General features: G+C 35.5%; 2 protein-coding genes across 2 annotated transcripts; both read left to right on the top strand.

Annotated features, from left to right (window-relative positions):
- Nucleotides 1-3,422: 3,422 nt before the first annotated feature.
- On the top strand, nucleotides 3,423-8,202 carry LOC105442025. The gene is made up of 5 exons (XM_030983564.1): nucleotides 3,423-3,450; nucleotides 5,623-5,721; nucleotides 6,711-6,824; nucleotides 7,540-7,869; nucleotides 8,186-8,202. Exons 1-5 carry the CDS (start codon nucleotides 3,423-3,425, stop codon nucleotides 8,200-8,202), a joined length of 588 nt encoding a protein of 195 aa, XP_030839424.1.
- Nucleotides 8,203-8,335: 133 nt separating this feature from the next.
- Nucleotides 8,336-10,896, top strand: LOC115923204 (EGF-like repeat and discoidin I-like domain-containing protein 3). Its single transcript, XM_030983563.1, has 3 exons — nucleotides 8,336-8,711; nucleotides 9,359-9,515; nucleotides 10,667-10,896. The coding sequence occupies exons 1-3, from the start codon at nucleotides 8,382-8,384 to the stop codon at nucleotides 10,894-10,896; spliced, it is 717 nt and encodes a 238-aa protein (XP_030839423.1). The 5' UTR covers nucleotides 8,336-8,381.
- The last annotated feature ends 422 nt before the right edge of the window (nucleotides 10,897-11,318 follow it).

The following is an 11,318-nucleotide window of genomic DNA, read 5'->3' as shown; positions in this document are numbered from 1 at the left end:
ATAATAATCTTAGTTACTGTAATATAGTGTATAAAGGGAGATTGTACTAAAACTTATTTAAATCGAATTTTAATTCTTCAGAAACGTGCAATACGAATTATATTGAACTTACATCCTTTCTCCCACATTGCTCCTGTATATAAAAAAACATAATGTATTGACAATTTATGATTTCTGAACAAATAATAATTATATTACAAATGAAAATCTACACAAAGATCAGCTTCTCCTCTCCGGTTCTTAATAGAACAGTGACAAACAGTTTTGTTTAGTGCCATTAACTCTTCTAGTCAAAGTAAAAGCCAAATCGGCCTTTAGTCGTAAACGGTCTCACTACTGGTCTGACGCCACTACGATTCTGAGCCGATTCAGCTTTTCCTCCTTCGAGGAATCTCGAAATCCATTGAAATCTAGATTTTTATATTTTGTATTACTACATTGATCTTCCGTCATTAAGATTTTATATAATTAAATGCTATTATCAAATGCTATTCCAAATTCTTCCAAAATCGAATCGTTTTCAGAACGTACAGTGCGTAGCGAAAAAAGCGTACCCAACTTTAGTAGCTTCTAATTAACAATTTTGTTTAATGCCATTAACTCTTCTAATCAGAGTAAAAGCCAAATCGACCTTTAGTTGAATACGATCGCACTACTGGTCTGACGCCACTACGATTGTGACCTTGAATTCAGATTGCATTGTAAAGACGAACTAATATCCTAATATAATTGTGCAACCAAGGATTACTGAGCAGCAGGCTTTTAAAAAAGTATTGTCAAATTCCTCTTGTACCAAATTTGGGCTGAAGCAATTAATGTGGTTCAAAAGCCATTGTTGCTAATTTATTTACATTCACTATTAGGCAGTTGAAAAAAAGGTGCTAATATCAACTCAAACTCTAGGAAATGCTTATTGCAAGTAAAATTTATGATATTATCTTCGTTATGATGATGAAAATCTTGACTTCATTCGCACCCATTGCATAAGAAAATCTTCTCATTGAGTGATACACAATGGATATAGTGTATTTGGCACGTTATGCGTTTTAATGAAAATCTACTCTCAATTTTTTGACATTAATCCTCATGTGTCTGCATTCTGCATTTGAGTTTTCATTCGCTATTCGAGATAAACACCTTATGTGCTCCTTATGCGTGTGAAATGAAAGTGAGCAGAGAGAATTTAGATATCATGAGACAAGAAGTTATTAGGCTGTTCAAAATAATTAAAGGTTATTCTGTGAATTGAAACAAGGTTCTGTGAAAGCCTAGCTACATTTAATCATTTTAAACAATGAAGCATGAAGCACGAGACATGATTTTTTTAATTTTTTTTATATATGACCTGACCCACATTTGTTCCTTCTGCCCATGCTTGGTACAAGGCGATTTTGACAACACCTTTTAAAGACCTTAGTGCTCATTCACCCGTGGAGGAAATATTATAAATAGGGTATCATTGGAAAGAAAAGAAGTTACTCTTAATCATGAAATCTATTTCAAACATCATATTGATAATGACTTTTTAATTAGGAGCTACCAAAAGTGGGGTACATTTTTGTATGCGCACTGTGTAGTGGGTAGTGGGTAGTGGGCTAAATTGTATCAAGGTTGACTTTCTTTTTACTAAACATGCGTCATAAAGAAAAAATCTCTCTAGTATACAAATATACTCTGCCTTGAGAGGTTCTGGTTAAAACTATGCGCAAGAGGTGACTCCAATAGTACTATTTGCTGAGGGGCGCAGCCCGAAGCAAATGGTACTTTTTGAGTCACCGAGGTCCGAGGCCCATAGTTTAACCAGTACCTCGGATAGAAGGCATGGTATATTTGTTTTATATCCTGCATCAAAAATTTATTTTAAAAAAATAAAATAAAAATACAATTTTGGGGAAAAAAAATTTAGAACAAAAAAGTGTCAATTTGTATCTAAAAAGATTTAAAATATAATGTTTTCATTAAATTAAGATTTAAAAAAAAAAAATCATATCAAAAAAAAAAAATTCACATTTTTTTCTTCAACTCCCAAATAGTTAACCAAAATAGTACTCTCGTATAGTACTTTCTAAAAATAGGTCAAATATTTCTGGTCATGTGACGAGCTCTCAACCAATCAAAAGCCAACAATTTTTTGATGCAGGATATAATAATAATTATTTGTTTCGATTTGGAGGTAATGGAAATCTATTTAAATTCTGCTCCACGTTTCAAATTCGTTGTGATTTTTTTTTGACAGGTATCAAGGCAGTTCCTATTTGTTGCCATCGGAGGCCTGTTCATATTCTACCAATGTGTACACACATGCTTTTTATCCGGTGAGCTCACAGACGATGACGTCATGCTATTTCTTTAAACAAATTGTACTTATCTATCTGTTCATCTATCTATCTATCTACTTATATATCCATCTATTTAATTATCTATCTACCTATCCCTCATTCATTTCGTTCTTTACATATCGACCCATCCATCCATATTTCTATCTATATATCAAGATATGTATCAATCTATCTAGTATTTATGTCTTTCACTCTACATCTATCAAACATGTTTACTTTTTGATGATGCTTAAAAAGTCATGGTGTGAAGGAAGATAATTTAACTGGAATTGTGTCACATTGATACCAAACCCCCACTTTTGTATAATCTTTGCAATGTATTGAAATACCATCTGTTTTGAGCCAGAAGGGCGTTAGCTCTGGGTTAAAGTAACATCCTCCAAATAGACGAATTATCACCTACAGACGGGTAACGACCTCTATTAAAGATTTTTTAAAAATGGAAATAAAGTCTTCAGAAATTTATCTTTCATAGGTGCTATTTTCGTTTTCTTCCGACTTAATTTATTAATATTCAATACAGGTAACTGGATTAGCATTATCCCCCCCACTCCCCCACCCCGTGTTGTACATTATCCTCCTTTCCCTATTTCTTTACTATTTCATTATCATTATTCTGTTTTATTTTTTAGTCTACCATATTCTGTAAATTAGTGGTAGATCTGATATTCATTTATAGTCAGTATAGGTAACTAGATTAGTATTGTTCCTTAAAAAAAATGTTGTTCCTGTAAACAGGGATATGTAAACTCACATATCCCTGCTGTAAAGGTGATCTGTGTTTTAACAAGCTGTGCTTTTTTACAGATCACCTCTTTTCCACATTTGTTAAAGTAACTGTTTCATTGTTAATGTATTTATGCTAGTTGACGATGAACTTGTTGCTACTGTTCCTGAATGAAATGTTTTTTTTTATGCAAGTGGAAATAAATAAATAAATCTTGAATCTTGAATCTTGAATCTTGAATCACAGATGACGTATTCGGATACTGGAAGGCTGGTGGTGTTTTACAAAAGGAGAGTAACCCGTGCCGTCCCATCATCAATATGAACGGAGATAAACTCATAACTGAAATTAAACCAATGGATACGTTTACCCTGTCCATAAAAGGTATAGCACGCCATTGTGTGTGTGCATTGGCAGGTGAGTCACTTAATGCCGCAATTGACAATTATTTAAAGTAGACCAGGGGGTGTTTCACAAAGATCCTAAGTTAAATTTATCTCTAAGTTGGACTTAATAATTATGGAAAGCCGTTAGCATCTATGACTTTAAAAAAAAAAGTTATTTTAAAAGGCATAAAATGTTAATTTCAAATCTTTTCTTATTTTCTATCATCAAGGAGATTTCATGTTCTTAATGTGGACTTTATAAAAGTCTAAAATACTTGAATTTTTGCTTTTGAATATATTTTATTTTAAGGCTACAAATGGCTCTCCATAATTGAAGTCCAACTTAGAGTTAAAGATGAAGTTGAGTTCTGGTCATGCGATTGCATTGTGAAAGAAACGGTGTGGAACCGACCAGAAAAGGTTGATCATCTAGCATATTAGAATTTGTGTGTATTGCAAGGTTCTGGAATCATCAAAATGACAAGAAATGTGGCCAAGTCTTGGTAAAGTTACAAACACTTGCACAGAAAGATGTATATGGGACTACACGAACACGTGGCGTAAAAAGCCGGCCCCCGATTTTTACGATGTTACATGCATAGTTAGAATATGAAGGCATTTGAAGAGCCATGCTTTTCAGGGAACATGTCTTAACTGATTTTCTTCCACACTTGCATAATAAGAATGAGTAATACTCACAGATTATTTTTCACCTCTTCCCAGAACTCAACCTTCTCTTTAAGTTCGGCTGAGAATCTTTGTGAAATACCCCTCAGGAGACTGTCTCAAAATAGACAAGCCGTCAACTAGTGGCAGATCCAGGGGACCTGGGGGCCCGCCCCCCCCCCCTTGAGAACAAATTCATGTTAAAACATGAATGGCACCCAAGGGGGGTGCACATTTTAAAATTTGGAGGACCAAAAAAAAAAAATATTGACATAAAGAAGCATAAGGTTTATACAGAACAGTTAAAATATAATTTCATATTACATTTAGAAAGATATAACACAATAGTAATAGACGTGGCACAAACAAATACTCGTTTGCAAAATAATCATATATCAGTAACGTAGTTCAGCTACAATGCCAACAGGAAAATATTGAGGAAGTCGCAATTATGTGAATAAATCATGCTAATATTAAATAATATGCACATAGCGTATGTTCGGCAGAGTTATCAAAAAATGAAAAAAATTATTTTAAAACAGCCTGAATTGAGAGAGGAAGCCGTTCTCATCGGATTATCTAGTTTATTCCATTAAAATATAGAAGAATCAATTGGGCTAAACTTGAAACAATCAGTGTGAAATATGGGCACACGTAAACATCCACTGTCTATTATAAGCCTCGTGTGATGCTCATGTACATCATTAGGATTGATTAAGCCTACCTGAAGGTAAGAAGGTGCTAAGTTATGAACGCATTTATATATCATCATAACGCGACTTAACTCAAACCGTTTGTCTAGTGTCATCCATTTAAGACTTGTGAACAAATCAGCCGACGGTGTGTCATATGTCTTGTTCAATATTATTCTTGAGGCCCTCTTTTAAATTGTTAGCAGCTAAGTTGTATGGGAAGGAAATCTGTTCGACCAAACAACAGAGCAGTAATGAAATCGTGGCAACACTAGACTGTTATAAAGTAACTTTAAGGATTGTTTAGGCAAACAACTCTATGCTCTCTTTATCATGCCAATGTTTTTCTGGGTATATTTACTTACGCCTTCGATTTGTTTAGACCTTTTCAATTCCCCATCTATCAAAACTCCTAAGCATTTGGGGAATTATAACAAACAAGAGACTTCCTCAACGTATTAAAGGGCTCTGTCCAAAAATTCAACATCGTACAGTCTCTTCTATATAGCATAATTATTTATGAAATAACAATATGTTGTTGATAAGAAGTATTCAATATGTCCTATAGTTGTGGGGAGTCTGACAGCCAGTGGTCGATGTATAGGAGAACCAAATATGTTGAGAATCATTCGCATTCTTGGCAAAGAATGAGAGGAAAACCACTGAAACATTCACATCCCGATATGTTTTTTTACGAAAGAAAATATCAGGAGAGACCCGAGATTACTAATAATCAAATTATTTGTTTCCTCTAACATAGTATAAATATAGTACACACTGATAAAAACCATAAAACATTCCTTATTCACTAGAATCAACAACGACAGACGTATCAACGACCACCTCTACGTCGGGGGCGCTGTCGACAACGCAAGCAGGTTATCAAGAATCGACTATACGTGTTACAACAAGTATAAACTCCTAAAATATTATTCTTATCATAAAAAATGACAACCGCAGTTGTTAAAGTATTCTGTTCTACCATATGATGTTAATGGAAATGATATTGTTGCCATGGCTTCGGGTTTAAATGTGCCCCCCCCCCGTAAAATTACAACAATAATAATTTAAAGGAAGAGAAAGATAAGAACAAAAGAGAAAGGAGAGAGAGGGCGTGAAAGACAGATTAATGACATAAAAAAGAGAGATAGAAAAAAAGAAAGAGGGGATGAGCAATGGACGGAGACACAACAGTTGTCATGGCATTTTATTGATTCTCATTACCGCATTTCTCATGACGCATTTACCGACACACTGTAACCAGCTTTTTGTTCTATTGTTTCTTAGGGAATTCAAGCAAACAAGGTCAAAACCATCAGTGATTAATTTCTTACAGAATAAATGAATTCGTTATTAAAGGTCGATAATTATGAATGCCACAACAAAAATAGCCACTAAACGTCACGCTATGGCATCATTCATAGAATATAATACTTGTGTAGGGTATGAGTGTAGTATATCACGTGTAGATTTTAATAGACTATAGTAATTCATGTCAGCTTCCTATGATAATGTTTTCTCTTTTTGCTTGTTTATAATTATTTCTTGTTTATGCGCATCGTATTAATGAAAAGGCGCCTTATTAATGTAATATAATGTTTATTATTATCATTATTATTATCATAATTGCTATTATCATTATATACACAATACACTAAAAGGACTTGCCAGGTGATAATTGGTCAAAAGTTAAAACTAACTGTCTATATTATGACATTCAGAAAAAGGACAACACGGCCAAAATGCTTTCAACAAAGAAAAATCTAACGTTATATAAAATAGGTCTTGCTCGTCCATTGCCAGAAAAGCAAACAGCATCGAATGTTGATGTACCTTTCAAACATTGAAAGTGATTTGTATGATAATGAATTGTATTTCTTTTCTATTACCAACGCTAAAGGTGATACAGTTTGCAACCCCAGCCCTTGTGAAAACAACGGAACGTGTGTACCCTTATCGGGGGAGTCTTCTTGTTCATGTGCAGACGGATTTTCAGGGTCGAGGTGTCACAGAAGTGAGTTATCTTATTTCTTTTATTTCATTCTCTGACCCGTGAACCCAAAAGTAACTGTAGTATTTTGTTTAATTATTATTATTATTTTTTTATTTTTTTATTTTTTGTTATTTTATTTATTTTTTTTTTTATTTTTTTTTTATCATTCTTTATTTATTTATTTATTTATTTTTTATTTTTTTTTGGGGGGGGGAGGGGGCGTGCTCCCTTTGTGTGCCGTTAACAAAGAAAGACAAGAAATGTAAAGAAAAAGATTCCAATGATGTACTGAAGACAAGAAATGTAAAGAAAAAGATTCCAATGATGTACTGAAGACAAGAAATGTAAAGAAAAAGATTCCAATGATGTACTGACTCAGTACATCATTGGAATCTTTTTCTTTACATTTCTTGTCTTTCTTTGTTAACGGCACACAAAGGGAGCACGCCCCCTCCCCCCCCCCCCAAAAAAAAAAAATAAAAAATAAATAAATAAATAAATAACAAAAAAAAAAAAAAAAAAAAAAAATTAAACATGCATATTCACCTTTTTACATGATAGCAGTGAAGGGATGTTCCTTTGTCTACCTGAGGAACTGTATATTTTGTCCGCTTTCTTTGTCTGTCATGTTCATAGTGTTATCCCTTTAAAAGGGGACATTCACTGTCCTTCAAGTACGTCTGTCTACTTATCTCTCATCATATTCTCACGTGACTGTCTTTTTTCAATGTTCTAGACCGTTACCTGTTGAGTGTGAGTCTACACGGAGGCAACCATAGCGGTGAAGGACGAGTGGGGTTTCGCAACAATTATGATCCATATACGATAGCGTACATGAGCCACTCGTGGTCAATGTCCATGTCTCACATGGTTTGTCAAGATTTGGGCTTCGGTGGCGCCATTGCTACGATGAGTGGTGACATGTTCCCAACTACGGAAGCTTTGGTGGAGATTGGAGAAATCCATTGCCCGCTTCACTACACCACATTCACGGAATGCTGGTACTCTACACTCAGGCTTCGAAACACGAGTATCATATATCACATCGCTGTAAAGTGCTGCACATGTGAGTTGAGTATTCAAAACGTATTTAAAAACAAGAAATTTAAAAAGCACATGTTCGTAATTTCATATTTTCTAATAAGAGAAGACAAAAGTATAAAGATCGAGGATTCTTGAGTTTCGGAAATGAACAGTTACATTATCTGAGTCACAATTAATTGTTTTATTTAAGAAGATAAATCTTTTAGATAATACCTTTTCAAGGGTTTGGCTACCATTCTAATAGCGGACGTCATAAATAATAAGTATTGTAATGAACTTAGTTGTAGCTCAAACCTTCTCGTTTGAGAACTTTATTCAAATGTTCCATATTTGAAAAGATTTCATGCTGGACTGAATTAGTTGACCCTTTCTTCCATTTCTCATTTCAACATCTCCCCTTTCTTTGTATTGCTTTTGTGTGTTTGTGGATGGATACATGTTTGTGGTGGATACGGTGAAGGTACGGAAAGCAAAAATTACTCTCATATTCCATATATCCAACCCTATATTTCAACTGAAAAGAAAAAAAATGTTATGCTTACAGCCTTAAAATGTGCTCCATCCGGACGTCCACTAGGAATGGAGTCCGGCGATATTTCAAACGCCGATATCACTACGTCATCATGTGCGACTACGTCACCGTGTGGTCACGAGGCCCGTCTCAATGCCATGACGTCATGGATGGCTGCCTTGAACGATCAAACGGAACCCTATATCCAGATCCATCTAAGGGCGTATCACATGATCACTGCTATCGTCACACAGGGCGGAACAGATAAGTGGGTGACTTCTTTTAAGATCTCGTATGGCGTTGAGGAAACTGATTTGACGATCTATACTGACGTGGACGAAGGAACTGAAATGGTAACTCTCTCATAATTCCATTAGAAGATGCCAGTAAAACTAAATGAAATATCACTACGATGGGCGACCGATCAGTAGATGCAGTTAATTAAATCATTATTATAATATCATCATATAAATTATTCATATTTTCTTTATTTTCCTAAGTATGTGAACGATTGATTCGTCCCGATATTTCTTGATAATGTGACCAATAAAAGCTTACATTTTAGAGTATTCAACAGATGCTCAAATTAAACCAGTCCCCCTTTCATTCTTGAGTTACGAAAAAAATCACCGTCAAATTACAAGGGGTGTGAATAATTTAATTATTATCTGTACATCTAAATGTCCTTGTCCCGAGCGCATGCGTCCGTGTGTATGTAACTATATGCGGATTTCTTCGCCATCCGCGTTTAACTCTCTCCCCCTTTTGTATTGGTGTGTGTGTGTGGGGGGGGGGGTAGTAACTATTTAATTTATATAACCGTAACTGAACATATTAGACCTTTCTTGGCAATTTCTAACTGGAATTGTCATTTCGTTGTAATAATATAATTCAAAGAATTATTCATTATTATTATTTGATTTAGAAGAACTTCCATTGTTGCAAAATTTAGAGGAAGTATTCTCTGATATAATTGGTGTTTCTTTTGGTTACCTTTAAGGTTTTTCCCGGTAATTACGATAATACTACATCCGTGACGACATCTTTGACTCCATACATCCTGGCCAAGTACATTAGTATAAGACCCAAGTCAAGTAACAGCACTGTCAGCATGCGATTAGAGCTCATAGGCTATGGACCACTACCTGATCACGTGGGTAAGATGCTATCGCCATCATGGGTGATCCGATATTTTAGTCCGGTTGTTGTTGTTGTTCTTGATCTTTAAGGCTGACCAATCTAAAAAGTTCTTTCTGCCTGGCTGTACTTTTTTTAAGTGGTTCATCACTGATGATTAGATGGTGCTGTTTCTTTTCCTCTTCAGTGTGTATCATGTACTGTGCAGCTTCCTTTTGTTCAATGGCGCGGGCAATAATTTAGGTGTCGACCATGAACAGGGTGCGAGTTCTTTATTAATACTAGGGGTTAACTGTGCAGTAACACTTTTTATACCTTATATACCTTGGCAGTAGGCTTTTAAAGTTAAGACATTATTTGCCTCTCGTTAACATTAGGATGAATAATCCATATTGGGACACATGTTAAGTGGCGCTGTACAGCACTTGAAGAACATGGACAAACGAAAGACCGTTTTGGGGGTCAAATCGATCTGTTCTTGACGACCAAAATGTCGACAAATTGGATTTAAAGCTATTAAGTGATGTGCACTCCACAACTACAGAGAAGAGATGTTCCATTCATTGATACATCTCTGAGAAAAGGAGCCATGTCTAAGCTTTGAGTAGACTTGCTTCTTAGCGAGCTTGTATCGATGGCCACGGGTTCTACCATCAGTTGGATGGCCAAAGAATTGTGTTGGATCCAGTTTATCTAGGCCATGCATTATTTTGTATATCTGAATCATGTTCATGAGTTTATTACGTAAAAGGGTCCCCAGGGAGTGGAAAATGTGCATACATATATATTTTTATTATCAAAAGTATCGTGGTGGGGTTAGGGTTAGGTTTGTAAAGTGTTAAGTTAAGAATTAGGTGTGTAGGAATTAAGGCGGAAAAACTGTCGTTGGAACAATCAGTGTTGTACCATGCCATAATAGCAAGATGGTGTCACTTCAGATGTTCCCAATGCATGATTAAGTTTGACAAATAAAACGTGCTGACTTTCGTGAAGTATACTTGTACATACGTAAGATAATGTTATTCTAAACGCAATATTATTCTTAAACGTGATGCTCATTAACTGTATTATCGTAAATAAGCCTTTTAAGATCTCTATTCCATTGGAAGATTATCTAACAATTTTTTTTAACTTTTTAAGATTTTAAGTTTATCGAATTATGTATTTTCAGATGACATACACAAGCGAGACGGAACGTGCTTGGATAAGGGGATTCCGCTAGGGGTGGAGAATGGTGACATTGGCGACGAATCACTGACAGCGCACACCAGCGAACCCAGTGACCCATCTCATACAGCTAGATTGAACAGTGTTACCGGTGGTGGCTGGATACCACTTAATACAGACTCCACGCCTTTTCTGCAGGTGAGCACACTATTCTATAGGTGTGATGTGGTATAGTGGATAAGTCTCCGGACTGTGAACCACGAGGAACGGGGTTGTATTCATTATAACATCACCAATGTCCTTTGACAAGACATTAATTTAATTTTCCCACACTCGACCCAGGTGTGGTAAATGGACACCTGGCCGGATTTAATTCATGAAAATGCTAGAGCACCGTAAGAGCAGCCATTCTATATCCCAATGATATACGCAGACTGCCAGAAGTATCGAGTCTGACAGGCATGAGCCTAATAATCATTATTATTACTATCATCATCATCGTCGTCATCATCATCATCATAAATATTCGTTTCTTATCAGGTTATACGGCACATACTCCGGGCGTCGATACCCCATGGTTAATTTCCTACACCAATCGAATTCTAACATTTAACCCCGACCAACCATTAATGAGGCCGGTGTACAATTATTTCCTT

This window comes from Strongylocentrotus purpuratus, unplaced genomic scaffold, assembly GCF_000002235.5.
Source record: "Strongylocentrotus purpuratus isolate Spur 01 unplaced genomic scaffold, Spur_5.0 spur5_scaffold_13, whole genome shotgun sequence".
Classification (NCBI taxonomy): domain Eukaryota; kingdom Metazoa; phylum Echinodermata; class Echinoidea; order Camarodonta; family Strongylocentrotidae; genus Strongylocentrotus; species Strongylocentrotus purpuratus.
Note: the sequence above shows the minus strand (reverse complement) of the source record. Positions and strands in the feature narration are given on the sequence as shown.